The 18,283-nt window shown below is 44.8% G+C and overlaps 3 protein-coding genes across 5 annotated transcripts; 1 reads left to right on the plus strand and 2 right to left on the minus strand.

Annotated features, from left to right (window-relative positions):
• Window positions 1–342: 342 nt before the first annotated feature.
• LOC137000709 (uncharacterized) lies at window positions 343–1,146 on the minus strand. The gene has a single exon (XM_067358050.1). The coding sequence runs from the start codon at window positions 1,144–1,146 to the stop codon at window positions 343–345; it is 804 nt and encodes a 267-aa protein (XP_067214151.1).
• Window positions 1,147–6,720: 5,574 nt separating this feature from the next.
• Window positions 6,721–14,237, minus strand: LOC137000899 (uncharacterized). 2 transcript variants are annotated; one of them, XM_067358491.1, is made up of 5 exons: window positions 13,888–14,237; window positions 13,265–13,488; window positions 12,624–13,184; window positions 11,293–12,325; window positions 6,721–11,218 (listed from the first exon to the last, which is right to left on the minus strand). In XM_067358491.1, exon 5 carries the CDS (start codon window positions 9,364–9,366, stop codon window positions 6,736–6,738), a length of 2,631 nt encoding a protein of 876 aa, XP_067214592.1. In that variant the 5' UTR covers window positions 9,367–11,218; window positions 11,293–12,325; window positions 12,624–13,184; window positions 13,265–13,488; window positions 13,888–14,237; the 3' UTR covers window positions 6,721–6,735. The 2 variants fall into 2 exon arrangements, with proteins under 2 accessions (XP_067214592.1, XP_067214593.1); XM_067358492.1 differs by having other exon boundaries at window positions 13,248–13,488.
• On the plus strand, window positions 13,577–17,201 carry LOC137000900 (anaphase-promoting complex subunit 6-like). Of its 2 annotated transcripts, none has more exons than XM_067358494.1 (3): window positions 13,577–13,849; window positions 14,268–14,612; window positions 14,785–17,201. In XM_067358494.1, exon 3 carries the CDS (start codon window positions 15,753–15,755, stop codon window positions 16,932–16,934), a length of 1,182 nt encoding a protein of 393 aa, XP_067214595.1. In that variant the 5' UTR covers window positions 13,577–13,849; window positions 14,268–14,612; window positions 14,785–15,752; the 3' UTR covers window positions 16,935–17,201. The 2 variants fall into 2 exon arrangements, with proteins under 2 accessions (XP_067214595.1, XP_067214594.1); XM_067358493.1 differs by having other exon boundaries at window positions 13,598–13,849; window positions 14,785–15,671.
• The last annotated feature ends 1,082 nt before the right edge of the window (window positions 17,202–18,283 follow it).

The raw sequence follows: 18,283 nt of genomic DNA on the forward strand, positions 1-18,283 counted from the left end.
ATTTACACTTTGTTACAATATTGCAAAATAATTTCATTTTTCTATTGACAATAGCAAATCTGAATTATTTCAAAAATTGTTAATTTTAACATATGCGAATATTATTAATAAATATAAACTATTATTTTTTAAGCAAAAAAAAGATTATTTGATAATTTACACTGTTAGAAACAAATGCGGAAAAAAGAAAAGAAAGTTGCGAGAAGCAAATCTCGAACACGGGATTTTTCATATTCCAGCCACTTGCCTTAGAAACACTTACTTCTTAGCATTTATCGTCTGTTGCGTCGGCTCGGTGGAAGGGAGACGTGCGTTCTCTTCCATTGGTCGACCGGGTCGAGCTCACACGGATAGGGTGACGTCATCGGTTCTCGGTTGTATTTGTGTGATGCTGCCGCTCGTTTCTGGCAGCACTGTCACATACACCTTATACAAGGTCGGCATCATCGTCACCCCCCTATATTCCTCCACCTTCTCTCCCTCCCCCTTTTTCATTATCGGCACTATTACCCCCTCTTTCCAATTTTCCGGCCATCCCTCCCCTTTCCAAACCCTATTGCAAAATCCCCATACCCACTCCTCCAGTTCTTCCCCTCCATACTTCCATACCTCCGCTGGTATCTCATCAATCCCCGCCGCCTTTCCGTCTCTTATCGTTCTCAATGCTCTCCTTATCTCCTCCCTATCTATCTCCTCCTCCTCCTTTCCCTCCCCCTGTCCACTCCTCTCCCCTCCTCTAACCACCCTCCCTTCCACTCCCCCTAATATCCTCATAAAATGCTCCTTCCAATCTAGCATCCCTATTCCCTCATTTACTCTCTTCCTCCTCCTCCTCTCCCTATTTACAATCTCCCACACCTCACTCTCTCTTCTCGCCTCTTCCGCTCGTCTTTCCCATCTTCTGTTCTCCTCCTCTTTCTTCCTTTCACACAGTTTCCCATATTCCCGCTTCTCCCTTTTATACCTCTCTCCCTCCCCCCCTTTCCTCCTCCAATCTCTTAATTCCTTCCTTACCCGCTTCTTTTCTCTTACACATTCCTCATCCCACCATCCTTTTCTTCTCTCTTCCCCCTTTCCCAATTCCTCTTCCGTCTCCTTCAACGCCTGCTTTATCCTGCTCTCCAAACTATCCCACTCCTCTCCCATCCCCTTCCCTTCTATCCGTATCCTTCCCATTTTTTCCGCAAACTTCTCTCTCCCCTCACGATCCCATATCCCCCTTCTGCCCCTACCCCCTTCTTCCCTCCCTTTCTTCCTCTTCACCTCCCCCCTTACCCATAACTCTACCGGGTGGTGATCCGAGTCCACCCTGTCTCCTACCCTCATCTCCTCTAACCTGTCCCTTATCTCCCCTTCCCCTATTATATAATCGATTACTGTGTTTCCCCTCCCTCCTGTGAATGTATACTCCCCCTCCCAGTCCCCTCTTATACTCCCATTAAAGATCTCCCACCCTCTTTCCTCTATATATTCCAGCAGCTTCCTCCCCTCTCTATTTATCTTCTTGTCTTTCGATCGCCTTTTTCCCGTCTCCCCCTCCTCCTCCTCTTCTTCCCCTCTCACCCCTCCCCCCTCTCTTCCCGTTCTTGCATTAAAATCCCCCCTATTATCTCCCTCACTCCCCCCTCTTTCTCCTCTACCCATTCTTCCATCCCCTGCAACGTCCTTTCTATTCCATCCCCCGCGTATACCCCTATTATCCTCCACCTCTCCCTACCTACTTTCACTCTCCCTACTACCATCCCATCCTTTTCTACCTCTATTTTTGACCCCTTCTCCCACAATTCCTTTCTGATTCCCATCACCATTCCCCCCATCCCCCTCCCTTTTTTGCATCTCTTCTTCGCTAACTGTACCCCCCACTTAAATCCTTTTGGCAGCTTTTCTTTTATTCTGCTCCATCCCTTCTCATCCAACCACGTCTCTGAGAGAATCATCACGTCCCACTCCTCTATGCTCCTCCAAAAATCCATGTCCTTCCTTCCCATCCCCGCAACATTCCAGAACGCCACCTTCCACCCTTTCCACCCTTTTTTTACTTCCTTCTGCCCTTCCCTTTCTTTTTTCCCTCCCCCCTCTCCTACCTCCTCTCCTCCTTCTTCCCTCCTCCTCCGTCTTCCCCCTGTCCCCCCTGTCTTATGTTTCCCTTCCCATCTCTCAGCACTTCCTCCTCCTCGTCCCACCTCCACCATTGTTCATCAATCCTAACCTTGCCGTATCCTATCCACACCTTTCTCCCTTCCCTTTCCTCCTTCCGTGCTACTTCCTCCAGCCTCCATCTCATCCTTCTTTCCCCCCATGTCCAGTCTTCCAATATCCTTTTTCTCCTGCCCTTCAACATTCCTTTCTTCGCCCACACTTCCCTTCTCTGCTCCTCGTTCCCCAACTTAACCAAAAGCATTTCCCTTCCTTTTCCGCCCTCTCCTCCTAATCCCTTAATTTCTTTGATCTCTACCTTTGCCCCCACGGCTCTAAATATCTCCTCCACCGCCTCTTTCTTTTTCCCCTCCTTCACCTCTACCCCTTTAATCAATATATTTTTCCTCCTCTCCTCTCTCTCCTTCATCTCTATCCTTCTTTCTACTTTCTTTAGTCTGTCCTTTGTTTCCCCCTCGCTCTCTCTCCCCTCTCTCCTTCCCTCTTCTCCCTTTTCCGCCTTCCTCCCCTCTATTCTTTCCACTTTTTCCTCCAGTCCTTCTATACTTTTTTTCATGACCTCCCTTTCCTCCTTCCACCTCCTCTCTCTCTCTCTAAATTCTCTTCTCATTTCCTCCATTTCCTCCCTTACCATCCTTCCATTGTCTTTAATCCCTTCTTTCACCTCCTCCTTCATCGCCCTTAATTCTTCCCTCCATCCCTTTACCCCTCTCATTTCCTCCATTACCTCCTCCATTTCCTTTTTCCACTTCCTGATCAACTCCTCTAGACCCTCTGCCCCTCCTTCCCTCTGTCCCTCTGTCTCTCCCCCTTTTTTTTTTTTTTTTTTTTTGGTAAGGCGGGGGAAATCCTTTATGGATACCCTCGGGACTCGGGGGAGAGCCCGAGGGTTATGTGGGAGTCCCTCAGGGAAGGTGTCCCTGAGGTATACCCACTAAAACCCCCGCCGGTAGCCATCCTAACCCATAGTAAGAGGGGGTGAGGCATCGCCAGCGGCATTCATCTCACCCCCTCTTGGGGTTTGGCCGAGTATCGGCCTCTTCCTGGTAAGGGGAAGAGGGAGAACTTCTCCCTTCTTCCCCCAACCCTGACTGTTTCTTCTCTAAGGGGGAAGACTGGGCTACCACAGTCTCCCCCGCCCTCCCTGGTTTATGTGGGGGGCCGGGACCACCGTGAGCCCCCGCTCACGGATGGCCCCCACTGGGGGAGGAGGGATTAAGTACTCCCCTCTCCCAGCCTGTGTATGTTTTTGGGGAGATCCCTATTGGGACGTTGCTCCCCAGGGGGTCCCTCAGATTAAAAGGTGGTTTGAGCGCCACCATCTGAGAGGCCCCCTACTCTCGTCAGTCCCCGATTGAGACTGGTAAACGGCGACGAGGGGGAATTGCTCTCCTCCGTCGCAAAACCGCAGTCGGGGGAGCACCCCCGTCGCCGCTGCCTCTCCTCCTTCTTCTCGAAGGGGGGGGAGGCGGGGAGGGTGGCGGAGTACTGTCCGCCACCTCCACCTCCCCTCTTCTGATTCGCTCCGCCTCCTCCTTCTGCGACATTACGGCGCCGCAGAAGTCAGAGGCGGCCTTCCATTTATCCTCCCCTTCCAGCATTGCCTTGATCAATGCCGGAAGGGAGAGGTCTCCGCCGACCACTGCGGTCAGGACCCGACGCTCCTCCTCCCATGCGCTGCACTCTTGAAGAGTGTGTTGCGCCGAGTCCCGACCGGCCGCACAGTGGTGGCAACCCGTCGTATGCTCCCGACCGATCCTGCACAGGTAATCACCGAAGCAGCCGTGCCCGGTGAGTACCTGTGTCAGGTGGAACTGAAGTCCTCGTCCTCTCCTGTCTACCCATTCCGGTAGACAGGGCTGGATGGCGTGGGTGGTCCATCTGCCCGTCGCAGAATCCGCCATGGCCTCTTGCCATTCGGATATTGCACTGCGACGGGCCTCCTTCCTGATTCTGTCCACGGCCCTTGGTCTTAGACGGGCGCTCCCGGTGCGGTCTGGGTCCCTCGTACGCCGATAAACCTCGGCGTACGAGTTCGCCAGGAACTCGACCGGGAGGAGGCCCGCCAGGGCCGTGGCCGCCACGAACGACGTCGTGCAGTAGGACCGAATTATCCTAACGGCCAACCGGCGTTGTTGGCGATGAATCATCGCTTTGATTCGCCGGCTGGCCAGGACTTTATCGGCCCATACCGGTGCCCCGTACAGGGACACCGACTGCACGACATTGGCGTATAAGCGCCGAACTTTGACGTTCGGCCCACCCACGTTGGGCAGGAGACGGCCTAGCGCAGCCGCCATCCTGTCCGCTTTGGGGACGATTTGCTTAAAGTGCTGTTCGAATCCCCAAAGCCCATCCAGAGTGAGGCCCAGATATTTCATCTGGGTCCCCACTAGGACTCGGACTTCCCCCACCCACATTTGGATGGGGGGAGGACGCCCCATGGCCTTGTTGTAAAAGAACAAGGCTTCCGTCTTGTGCGGGGCGACCTCCAGTCCCATATCTCTGATGGAGCATACGACGGCTCGAGTTGCGGCATTAGCCGCATCCCGAGCCTCTACCCATGTCTCCCCCCGGGCCACTATAAGTGTGTCGTCTGCATAGCAGAGCAGACGACAGCCCAGGGGAAGCGCCGTGCGGAGCACTCTATCATATGCGAGATTCCACAGCAGGGGGCCTAAAACTGACCCCTGTGGAACCCCGCAGTGCATTGGCCTTCTGCTTACACGCTCCAGTTGGTCTTTGTACTGGAGCGTTCTGTCGCGGAAGTAGTCCCAAACTACATCCCTTAAATAGTGGGGGAGGCCATGATGGTCCATGGCCACCCCCACCCAGTCCCAGGGGAGGGAGTTAAATGCGTTGACAATATCTAGAGACACTGCCAGTGCCACCTCTCCCTCCCCTACAATTTGGTCCGAGAGGGCCCTCAGGTGCAGAATCGCATCTGTAGTAGAGCGACCCTCCCGGAAACCAAACTGGTCATCACTTAAGTCGGGACCAATCCGCGACAGATGCTGGACGATTCGGTCAGCAATTATTCTCTCGAACAACTTGCTGACCTCGTCCAGCAGGCAAATCGGCCTGTAGGCAGAAGGCTGCTCCGCCGGCTTCCCCTCTTTGTGGATGAGAGCCAGATTGGCTGTTTTCCACGCCGAGGGGAAGGAGCCCGTCTTGAGGCAGGTGTTGTACAACCTCCTCAGGCGGGCCCCTACTCCACCAAAGACCAAGGCCCAAACTCGACCAGGGATCCCATCCGGACCGGGGGCCTTTCCAGCCGCCCCCAGTCTTTTAGCTGCCTCGGAGAGCTCTCTTCCTGAGATTTCCAGGTCCTCGGACCAGGGGGGAGGGTCCCTCCTCGGGGGGATGCAAGCATCCCTTACGGGGAAGAGGGTCTCCACCACCTGGCCGAGAAACTCCGGATCGAGCGTCTCCGAGATGGGGGGCGCCGCCGGTCTTAGCCTGTTCAGGACTATCCGGTACGGACGCCCCCATGGGTCCCTGTCGAGTTCCGCGATCAGTTCATCCCAGGCCTTGGCCTTGGCCCTGCGAATGGCCGACCGCAGTGCATCCCTTGCGGCAAGGTATACACCGCGCGCCATCGCAGTCTCTTCATCGTCCCCACCCGCCCTTCGTCGGGCCCTGAGGAGATCGCGTCGGGCCGAATTGGCCTCTCTACGGAGTTCCGCGATCTCCTCGTTCCACCAGTACGCCGCCCGACGAGGGGCGGGTTTTGATCGGGGCATGGCCGCGTCACAGATACGCGTGACCACACCCACGATCTCGGCGGCCTCTTCTTCGGTATCGACGTGGGCGGGAGACTCCGCCCACGTCTCCAACAAGGCCGCCGCCTCCAACCGGTCCTGGCTGAGTTTGGCCAGGACCCATCTGCGTGGGGGTCTATCTCCCCTCCGCAGGCGCCGGAGCAGCACGTCCCTGGGGGTGGCCGTCAGGACCACCTCTATGATCAGGTGGTCCGACAGGGACTCGGTGTCCGTCACCCTCCAGGACTCCACTAATCGCGCAGCCCGTGAGGAGGCCCACGTCAAGTCAACTATGGACTCCCCACGGGGATGCACGCACGTACTCGCGGACCCCGTGTTTAATTGCACGAGGTCCAGCTCCGACGCCCATCTCATCACGCACTCACCCCTAGTATCGGTGGACCGGGAACCCCATGCCATATTCCAGGCGTTGAAGTCCCCGGCCACCAACACAGGATGGGGGAGGCATCGGCGAATGCCCCCCCCATCTCCCGCAGGAGATGTAGGAAATCGGGGTGAGACATGCTGCGGGAAGTATAGACCCCCACCACCCTTAGGGCACCCCACCGCGCGATGACGTATCCCCTCCCCTTCTCCAACAAGGATACGGGGGGGGAGCGCGGGGAGTCCCTTCTTACGATGGCAGCGAAGCCATCATCGGACGCGACCCAATTGGGATTGGAGCCGGGTACCCTGTATGGCTCCGCCACCACTCCCAGCCCTGCGTCACGCTCGTTCAGGTCCTGAAGGAAAAGATCCTGGGCCTGAACGGCGTGATTCAGGTTCGCCTGCAGGAGTCTCGTAGACATTGTTGAGTCTACGAAGACCCGTTACTCCTGCAGGCTGAGCTCCATTGCACCCTCATTGGTGGGGTGCTGCGAGGGGGTAGGCTCGCAGTCCATGGCCTGGGGGGGGCAGGGCCCCTCCAGGGCAGGCAGAATCGCCGCTGCCTGTTTCTTCCCCTTTTTTTGTTGGGGGGGGGTGTCGGGACCGTCCCCCCCTTTTTCTTCTTCTCCCCATTTTTCGGGGCCTTGCATGCCGGTCCCCCTGCTCTATGGGAGGCCGGTCTTCCTGCTGCCTGGCACACGACACAATGTGCCGGTGCCGTGCACGTCCTGGCCTCGTGCCCCTCGGTGCCACAGCGGTAACAGCATTTTCTGCGGTCCGCATTGCCCGAGGGACATTTAGCCTGCACGTGCCCCATCTCCAGGCATCTATGGCACTGGAGGGGCCGTGCGTCGAGCAGTTCCACCTTGAAGGGGAACCACCCTATTGCGATCTGGCCCGTTTTGGTGGCCTTGATAGCCACCTCCAAGGGACAACGGACCCAGGCGGATCTTATGCCTCTCCCCGATGTTTTAAGGTCCCCCACCTTTATATCGGCGGGGGAGCATTCTCCTAATTCCGCCACTACTCGAGTGATATCCTCGGGCGTGACGGATGGATCTGTTCCGCTAATCCGGATCTCACCCATTTTTTGGGGGCGGGCGATCCGGATTTCGGGATTATCCGCGAACAGGTCGACCATGCTTTTGGCCAACCTGTCCGCTTCAGCCTTTCTGTCGGGACCCGACAGTTGCACCAGCATGGCCCCTGTCTGGGCATTGCCGAGCGTCATTTTCCCAGAGATCCCAAGGTTCTTCAGCGAGATCTTCTCCCGCATCTGCCTCACCGTTGCGGAGTACTCACCCTCCGGGCAGGTGAGTGTGATCGCAGCAGTGCGGGGGTTCTTCCTCTTCTTTCCCCCCTTCTTCCTTCCACCCTCTTGGGAGGGGGGAGGGGGGGGAGGTTTGGGAACTGCTTTGATCCCTTCTGCCTTAGGGGGGATTTTCTTTTTCCCCCTTTTCGTGACCGTCGCCCAGGATTGTTGCTCCTCCTCCCGCCGAGTTACGGCGGCAGAAGGGGCAGCGGGGGCGGTCTTGTCCCCTCCAGGGGGAGTCGGAGGACCCGGCTTTTTGCTCGGGTCCTTCTTCTTCTCCGTAGGGGGAGGAGGAGGGCCGGCATTGGGCTGTCGCGAGGCGGCGGACCGTTGTTCCGGCTCCTTCTTCTTCCCCTTCTTTCCTCCTTTCTTCTTTGAGACCCCAGTGGGGGGAACCACCGCCTTAACGGGGGGTGGACCCGAACCACTAGGGGACTCGGAAGGGAGGGGGTCAGGCAAGGAGGGGGGAGGGAGTCTCAACTCAATGAGCTCCCTCATTTCCTTCATCTCCTTTCTCCACTCCTCCCTCATCTGACCCATCAGTACCCGCCCTAGAATGGTAGCCGACTCGTCACCGTGTAGAAGCACGTTACTTGTGACGGCCGGAAGGGGGGTGTCAGCCAATATCTTGCTGACCCCCTTAATCGGGGGCCTTCTGGCGGGGTGAGCCGCCTTCTCCTTTTCAATGGAACGGAGGACATCGAGAGAGGGCCCCGGGGAGGGGAGAATCCCCCCCAGCCCCCCTCCGCTTTCATCTTCCTCCATCCTTTCCTCCTCCTCCGTTTCCCCATCCACTGGTATTAAGGGAGAGGGGGGAGGGGAGGTTCTCTTCAATTCCTCCATTTCCTTTCGGAGGTTACGAATTTCCTCCTCCATTCGACGGTTAGCCGCTATTAGATCCTCCACCTGCGGGCTAACGGAGGAGGGAGCTCTCCCGGCCTGAAGGTCATAGTGACCCGTCTCAGTGCGGGCCGCCAGGACCCTGGTGCCCGCCTCAATCCTGTAGGCCGCGTCGTACAGGAGCTTTTGCAAGCGGCCATGCATGCCGCAGCCTTTTTGTGCCACCGTCATAATGGCCTTTACCTCTTTGTCCAGGGCGTTCACGACGTCCTGGACGGATGAGTCCGCCAGCTGCTTTGCACAAGTCACCGTCGACTTCACGTGCGTCTTGTACCTTCTCACCGTTTTATCGATGGTCTCGGTACCCTCCTCTATGGCGAGGGCAAGCTCCTCATTCCTCTCAACCTTTAGGAACTCCTTCCTTTCCCTTAATTTCCCAGCAGTGTACTGCCCTACATGGCTGGGTGAGTTAGCAGGGCGGCCCTGCTTCTTCTTCCTCAGGTGTCGGGAAGGTGGACTGTCCGCGTCTTCGTCCTCGGAGGATATCTGTAGGCCCGCGGTCTTCGTGGTCACCTGCCTCTTCCTTTTGCTCCTCCTGGGTTGGGAATTCTTCCCCCCAAGATCGGAGCTCGATCCGACCGAGATGTGTGAGGTGTCGGTCATCTCCGCGTCCCCCTCGGAATTAGACATGACAAGGGTATTGTCTGTCTCTTCCGAGTCCCCTCCATTAGCCCCTTCAGGCTTCTTGTCTTTGGCTCCTCCCCCCCTCAATTCCTCAGGAGAGAAAGAGGTGGTGGCCTCCGACACATCCATACGCCGGTGTCTGGCGTTTTCCACCTGCGTCACGACACAGGTGTGTTGCGATTGCTCGCACTCCTCCTCCAAATCCAAAAAATTAAAGTGATCCATTCTTGGTATCGAACCCACAACCCATCACGGCTTCGCCGACCGGGCATGCCCAGTTACCCCCGAGTTCCCCCGGGGAGTCGGCATATGGCTCTGGCACCGGGAAAAAACATCCGGTGCACGGGCCTCCAGCCCCCTACACACCCCTGGTTTAACCCAGGGGTTTTCAGGGGTCCCACATCTCCGACCTGTGGGCACCGTGATGGGCGCCGCCACGCGGGGGGCCCCACGGACGGATGGGGCGGAGGGTCGTTGCGACACAACCAACCGCCTTGCCCGCCGTGGCAACCAGCAAGCCCACTCCTCGTCCGCCCACTCTGGGACCGGTAATGAGTTACCGGGACGCACTCCGAGAGTGTGCGGACCTCGCTACTCGACCCCGACCTCAGAATACTTCTGAGCGGCTCGAGCAGCCATCAGGCCAGGCCGGAAACCGCGAGCTATGCTCCCAGAATCCGCCCCAGCCCCCCCCACCGTCCGACCCTGCCTCAGATTACCTCCGAGCGGCTCGGAACGGCCCGGCCCGACGAGCCCGGTGAATTCCGGGACATCGACGGCCCGTCGCTCCCCTTCACGCTCGCGTACACAGGGACCACGTCCCCGTACCGTTTGAGCGGAGAGGGAGAGCCACCCCTGTTGTGGGACACCGCTTCCTCCCATGCCAGGCCGCATCCTGTCCACCCCCTTGATCGGAGGAGGAAGGATCGGCCCCAGACACAAGAGGACCGGCACCCACATCCCTTCCCTTTAGACAGGGCCACCGAAGTGACCCCACCAGAGACCCGTCCCGCCGGAGCAGCAGCCCCGGCCAGGACAGGCCTCAACAGTGGGGGGAGCCCCCCCCTGACCAGCCGCCCCACTGGGCTACGAGCCTGGCCGCCCGTGCACGGAGGGGAGATTGAAATCTCCCCCTAACGGTGCCGTGCCACCGGCTGTCTCTCCCCCTCCTTCCCCCTCCATTTTCCCTGGCGATCTCTGCGTTTTCCTACTCTTCCTAAATCCCTCATCCTCCTCCTCCTTCCTTCTCTCCCCTGATTTTTCCCTCTTCCTCTTAAACATTTCCTCAACATTCCCCAGGCTCATGCATCTTTCCCTTGCCTTCCTCTTTTCTATCCCGCCAGATCGCGCCTTACCATCCATCCCTGCCCACTCGCACCACCTCTTCCTCTCTTTACACGCCGTAGTCTATGCCAGCCCACCTGCCCACCTGTCACTCTATACTCTGGGCCCTTTTTCCCTTCTATCCTGCCCTTCCCTATGCCCACCTCATTCACACGCTCTCACTCACACCTCCACTCTCTCCTCCACACACTCCTACCTTTCCTCTCCTTCCACACACTCTCTCCTTTCCGTCACTCACTCACGCTCAATCACCACGTGCCTCTCGCTACTGCGCCGGAAACGGAAGTCCTTTCAACATTTACTATTTCTTGATAGAATTATATATTATAATTATATGTAGTAATAATATTATTGTATAATAATATGTATATGTAATAATAATAATGTTGAATGCATTTTATTTTATTAATGTAATTAAAAAAATGATTTTGAAAGACTTTTAAACTAAACTTTTAAGTTTTAAAAAAATTGTTTAATAAGTTGTAAAATTGCAAAAATATGTGTACCACTTGATTATAAAATTCCTTATTTTTTAATTTTTCTTCGAAGTTTTTCAGTTGTTCTGCATCTTCAATTGGAAGTAAAGAAGCAATATTATCATCATCTTCACTCTTGTTATTAACTGTAGCATTATCTATATATCCTGATTTATCCAGACTATTGATAGATTTTAGTAGATCATTAATTTTTGTAAGAACAACATTTTCCTTCTTTATAGATAATTTTTGTAATTCTATAAATATTTGCAACATTAAAAACAATTAAATATTAAAAAACAATCTTTTAAACTTCCATTTTATGGCTTACCAATTAAATAATCTATTTTTTCATTAGTTGTTAAAAATGTATGATCTATATTTCTTGAAGTTTCTCTTATGCAACATGTTTTCTGAGAAGTATTCTTCTCTTGTACAATTGAGGTGTCAACATTATATTTTGTCAACATTGCGTTATCTATGAAAATAAAAAAAATTAATTATTGGGTTGGCAAGAAAGTCGTTTTTTCCTTTATTTAAATGAAAGGCGACAACAAAAACTTATTACGACATGACTTTCTTGCCAACTCAATATTTACATTAATATTTTAACAATTACCCAGATAACAAAATGTCTGCACAATGCTTTCACAGTGCGCGCGTGCGGATTGTTCGCCCTTCGACTAATGTGCTTTAAAAAGCTTTTAAATTTTACGCTCAATAGAGAACCAAAGATTATTACTTAATATTTTAATAATCTTATTAAGTTTGTTCTTTTTAGCTAAAATGGCTACACTAGTTCAAAGTTTATCTTTTTCTCTCCACATTGGAAATGAAAGGAGAAAGATAAACTCTGAACTGATGCAGCTAGTTTAGCTAAAAAGAACAGACTTATTATTAAGTGTACAAATAAGTTCTTGGTTTTTTTTAGATTATATTTATTAATATAAAAGAAATGGTACACTCAATTTTAATCGAAATAATATCCTTTTGAATTGATTACTTTTTGCCATCTCTCAGGTAAGGTGCCAATCTCTCGACGAAAAAATGCTTCGCCTTTTAAAGTAATCATTGATCCAATTTTTGACTTCTATTTCATTCCAAAAGCGGATATCCAAAAAGTCGTGCTCCATGGATTAAAAGAAGTAAAAATCCGAAGATGCGATGTCCGGAGAACAGATTAAATACAAAATAGATAAAGGAAAAAAAAACGCCGAAGTCTTCCCCATGATAATGAGAAGCTGCTGTTAAATAAGCATTTCTTGATGTTGAATGAAAAATCTTATTGCAGCCTATTCTTCGGACATCGCATCATTGGATTTTCACTTCTTCTGGTTTATGCATGATCTTTTGGATACGTGCTTCTGAAATAAAGCAGAAATCAAAAATTGAATCATTTTAAAAGTAATTGATTTGAAATCATTTCGATTAAAATTAGGTATACTATTTCTTTTATATTAATAAATTTATAAAAAAAGCTGCGAGATCTTGTTTATACACGTAATATTCACGCGTGAGAGGAATATAAACTCGCACAAATTATCTGGGCATTTATTTTCGTGAGAATATTTTCCTTCCTCATACATAATTTTTGTAGAAATATTTAAAAATTAAAAATTTTTAATTTCCATTATTTGTAAATCACTTTTATGCATGACTTACCAATTACGTCAACAATTTTTTCATTACTTGTGTGATCTACATCTATATCTGTAGAAGTATCTTTAATGGTGAATGTTTTCATAAAAGTATTTTTCTTTTGTACAATTGATGTATCATCATCATGTACAATTGATGTATCACCATCATGTTTTTCAATTGATTTATCTATAATAGAAACAAGAAAAGAAATTATGTTATATTCAAGCAAATAATATGTATATCACAAATTAATGGAGCGTTTAAGAAGTACATTGACTGAAGTATATTACTTGCTATGCAATTTGTAAATATATATATAATTACCATTTTCCATACTAATAAGTGGTAATTTGGATGTTGAAGGAAATTCTGGATATTGGATGTTGGAATTCATTGTTTTTTTCATACTACTTTTAATTCTGTTTGATCTTTTTCTTGGAGGATATTCTTCATTGTTAGAATCCTCACTTGATAACATACGACGTGCACGACGTTTTCTAGTCTTTTTTGCATTTTCTGAATCACTAATATCAGTCAGCTGTTCTGCTAAGGACACTTTTTTCATAGCATTATCATAATCAGCTGTAATAAAACAAGTATTTTTATCACTTATATAACATATATTATTAATTGAACATATAAAACCTATATTATTATTTTACATGCAGTTCCAAAAATTCTTATGACACTTAAAAATTCCCAATTTTCATCAGGTTCTTCTCTCCTAGAGATAGCTTTCAAAGTTTTTCTTTCATCAAATGGAGGCCATTTAGCTTTTTTCTTGTCTGTGCTTAACCAAATAGTTGGAATAGCAAATATTCCATCATTAAATTCAACGATTGAATACATGTTCTAATTTTATTTTCAACTATTGTGAAAAGAGAATCTGAAAAAAATGACAGAAATAAAGAGTTCATTAAAAATATACATATATTACTATATATATTATATATATATATATATATATATATAGTAATATATGTGTATATATATATATATATATATATATATATATATATATAATATGGTTTCTTGGGAACTGAAGCACTAGAAAAATGAAAAATTATGCATTATTAAAAAAGATATTTATGCTTATTATAACCCCAATAGCGTGTTATTACAATTTAATCGAGAGTCAGTTAGTAATAATACAAGAGGCAACAAGTTTGGTAAAACACGGCAAAGATAAATATATGACCTAAAATAAACCGATATTTTAGGAAACTGAAATCATGAAATTTCTGAATGTATGTACACATATACATTATATAATTTATATCTGTACCTTTTTGGAACTCAGCACTAGATTAAGTATATAATTCATTAGTATCAAAGTTATTAAATCTTGACACTATCACATGAAAAACAATCTGCGCACGTTACATTATGCACACTATGCATTCCGATCCGATATAAGGTTATCGCACACAAAATAACACAATTGCATATATATAACATAAGACTATCTCGACCAATGAGCATCTAATGTAAAGGCGCTATAAAGACGCACTTACTTAAACATAACGTGCGCGTGTCTTTCACGTAATATCAGTGTCAGGATTTAATAAATAACTTGGCACCAATAAATTATATACTTAATCTAGTGCTGAATTTCAAAAAGGTACGAATATAAATTGTATATATATATATATATATACACACTAGACATTCATCAACATGTCATCTAGTGAAGAAACAGATGGCGAAATTGTGTGGACAGATTACACAGATAGACACAAACGTCGTTTAGCACATAAAAAAAGTTTAAATGAATTTACAAAAATATATAAAAAGGTTAAACGAAATAGAGTTTATAATATAGCAAATAATAATGACGGTCAAATAGACTTTTCTTGCAATTCACGTACATTTAAAAAGAAGAATACTTCACAACATAGCAGCAATGATGTACAAATGCTCGCAGAGAAATGCAAATTAATGAACGAGGAAATTTTAAACAAATATAATATAAACAATGAATCAAAAATACAATCAGAAAATGAAGAAAATGTAAGTATAAATTATAAATAGGAAAGAAAATGAAAATTTTATGTTGTTATAAAATCGCAATAATTTCAATAAAATATTACACAAACTTAAGTTTTATTTTTATAATTAATTATTTAAAAAAGAATTACGTGATTATTTTATTTTTAATTTGTACCTGATTTCTTCTATGTAGGATGTCGAAAATGCTGTTAAAAATACTCAGGATATTGAAAATACCGAGATTAATAATCGAAGAGATAGTGAAGTTGTAAGCAATACCTCATATGAACTTGAAGAAAATGACTTTGATATTGAAAATACCGAGATTAATAATCGAAGAGATAGTGAAATTGCAAGCAATACCTCATATGAACTTGAAGAAAATGACTTTGATATTGAAAATACCGAGATTAATAATCAAAGAGATAGTGAAGCTGCAAGCAATACCTCATATGAACTTGAAGAAAATGACTTTGATATTGAAAATACCGAGATTAATAATCAAAGAGATAGTGAAGCTGCAAGCAATACCTCATATGAACTTGAAGAAAATGACTTTAAGTCCGAAATTACACAATGGGCTGCAGATTATAAAATACATATAAATGCATTAACAAGTTTATTGCAAATTTTAAAGAAAAGAAGCAATGTAAAACTTCCTAAAGATGGACGTACACTTATGTGTACTCCAAGAGCAACAAATATTACTTCTATGGATAAAGGTTTCTACTCTCATTTTGGAGTTGAACCAGCCATTTGTAAAATAATAGAGGACAGGATAAATTCAAAAATTGATAATTTAATAATAAATTTAATAATATCTACAGATGGTGCGCCAATTGGAATTTCTAGTGGAAAAGTAATGTGGCCTATTTTGTGTTCCGATGAGCTTTTACCAAAAGTACGAGTTATTGGTATATATTACGGTGAAAACAAACCAGCAGATTCAAATAAATTTCTTGAAGCTTTTGTAAATGAGCTGATACCATTAATAAATGTTGGATATGTATATAATGGAATATGTTATAAAATCAGACTGCTCTGGTATGTGATACCCCAGCGAAGGCATTTATCTTAAAAGTAAAGAATCATACTGGTTATGATAGTTGCACAAAATGTTTAATTCATGGCGATCGAATTGAATATACTAATTGCTTTCCAATGGAAAAGAATCAATTATTATTAAGAGACGACGAAGTATTTCGAAATTTTGGTTACTCTGAAAATTATCAAATAGGCGAAACCATTTTAAAAAATATTCCTTATTTTGGTGCAGTAAGTAATGTGACTCTTGACTATATGCATTTAGTGTGTTTGGGAGTCATGAGGAAATTGATATTTTTATGGTTAAGAGGACCATTAAATACACGTTTATCTAGCTTGACTGTACAACAAATTTCAGACAAATTACTTACTTTAAAGGAATATACGCCGTCTGACTTTCCTAGAAAACCAAGATCGCTTGAATTTATTAAATTATGGAAGGCCACAGAATTTAGACAATTTTTGTTATATTCAAGTCCAATAATTTTAAAAAACATACTCAATAAAAATGTTTATGAAAATTTTTTGACATTACATATTGCGATTCGTATTTTGGCCAGCACTGAACATAGTAAAAATCCTCAATTACTTGAGTATGCAGAGAAGCTTTTAAACACTTTTGTTCAGTCTTTTACAACAATTTACGGAGTTAAATATGTTTCTCATAACGTGCACAATTTGCTACATTTAACATCGGATGTAAAACGATTTGGTGCTCTAGATGGTTTTAGCGCATTCCAATTTGAAAGTTACATTTTTCAGCTAAAAAAACTGGTTCGAAAAGGAGATAAACCACTTCAACAAATTACTAAAAGGCTTTATGAATTAAATGTTATCAGTCAAGTCGAAATACGCAATAAAAAATTTTTTCTCAAGAAAAATCATAAAGATGGTCCATTGGATTGTGAACATGAATATAAAGAACAATATAAAATATTGAATTTAGGTTCATTTCATTTAAAATGTGACGACAAAAAAAATAACTGTGTTTTATTGAAAGACAATACTGTCGTTTGCGTCTACAATATTGCCAAGAGTAAAAATAATAATATATACATTATAGGAAAAAAACTGATACCCGATACAAGTTTATTCACTATACCATGCGAATCACAATTTCTTGGAATAGCCATAGTCAAACAAAACAAATGTATAGAATCATGGTTATATCAAAACATATGCGCTAAAGTTTATAAAATTCCATACAAAGACAAATTTGTTATTTTGCCAATATTACATACAATTGTATCACATCCAATATTACATACAATTGTATTACATCCAAAAAATCATGTGTAAATATATATGATATATATAATATATATGTATCAATATATTTGATATTTTAATAACGTCTCAATAACATCGCTCTAATTATATGTATTATTTATTATCTTGCAACAATATATTACAATATTACTGTAATATTTCAATGTTATTTATCAACATGTAATATATCAGTAATATTTCTGTAATATAGTACGATAATGCGTAATATTTCTGGTATATTGCAATATTACTGAAATATTTACGTAATATTTCGTGCTATGTGGGCACCTTAATAAATCAAATTTTTAGCTTTATCAATTAATTTTCCTTTAGATATAATAGTTTTTCCAGTTGGAAAATCTTGTTTTCGTATTGCAAGTATATAATAAATTGTTGAAGGCTCGTTAGGAAATAGATTTTTTATTTTTGCTATTATTGACTGGTAATTTTTGTGACTTAATTGCCTGAAAAACAACACAAAACTGTATAAAAAGAATAAAAATATATGTAGTTGCAGATATATTTCATTTATTAAAAGATAATTATATATATTTGATATATTTAATATATAATATTTAATTTTGTAAAATCTATAACTTATTATGTAATGGACATGATATAAATGGTCTTACTGTCTGCAATGAAATGGGAATAAATGCCTCATTATTATATCAATAAGCTTATTTCTAAGGCAATCATTTAAACAATTTTTATTATTATAGAAATAAATAATAGCTTTTCCCATTGGAGATAATTCAAGTAATTGAATTAAATTGAAGTTAGGCATTTCGATATTTTTACAAAATTTTTCATAGGAATGGCATGTTTGTTTTCATCTTCGAGTACTACAACAGTATCATCACTATCTGAAGTATTAACAACGGAATCCGTACTAACAGTCGAAGATGTGAGATCTTTCTCTTGTAAATAATGCTTATTTAATGGGATTATTGAAATTAACGGAATTAGTGACCCATCATTTTCCACTTGAAGGATACATAAATCCTAACGACGATAAAATATGTAAATATTCAATAAGTGAAAAAATAAAATATGTAAGTATTAATAAGTGGTAAATAGTTTCACAAATATCTGAATAAATTAGCCTAAAAACTCACATTTTCTTTTTTTTGTAAACTAAATTCTTGATATTTTTTGATAAAGTTAAGTCTATCAATATTTGGAATAAATTCATTTATCATATCTTTATTTGTTAACAATTTTGATATGTGATGTATTTTAATGTTGTGTTCTACAATGAAAATATCAAAGTAAGAATTATATATTTATTATGTAGAATTTTTTGTATCATACTGATACTGTGTCATACTGATCACACATTCTTACTGATCATACTCATCTCACTCTTATTATTACTT

Source organism: Linepithema humile, chromosome 6, assembly GCF_040581485.1.
Source record: "Linepithema humile isolate Giens D197 chromosome 6, Lhum_UNIL_v1.0, whole genome shotgun sequence".
Lineage (NCBI taxonomy): Eukaryota > Metazoa > Arthropoda > Insecta > Hymenoptera > Formicidae > Linepithema > Linepithema humile.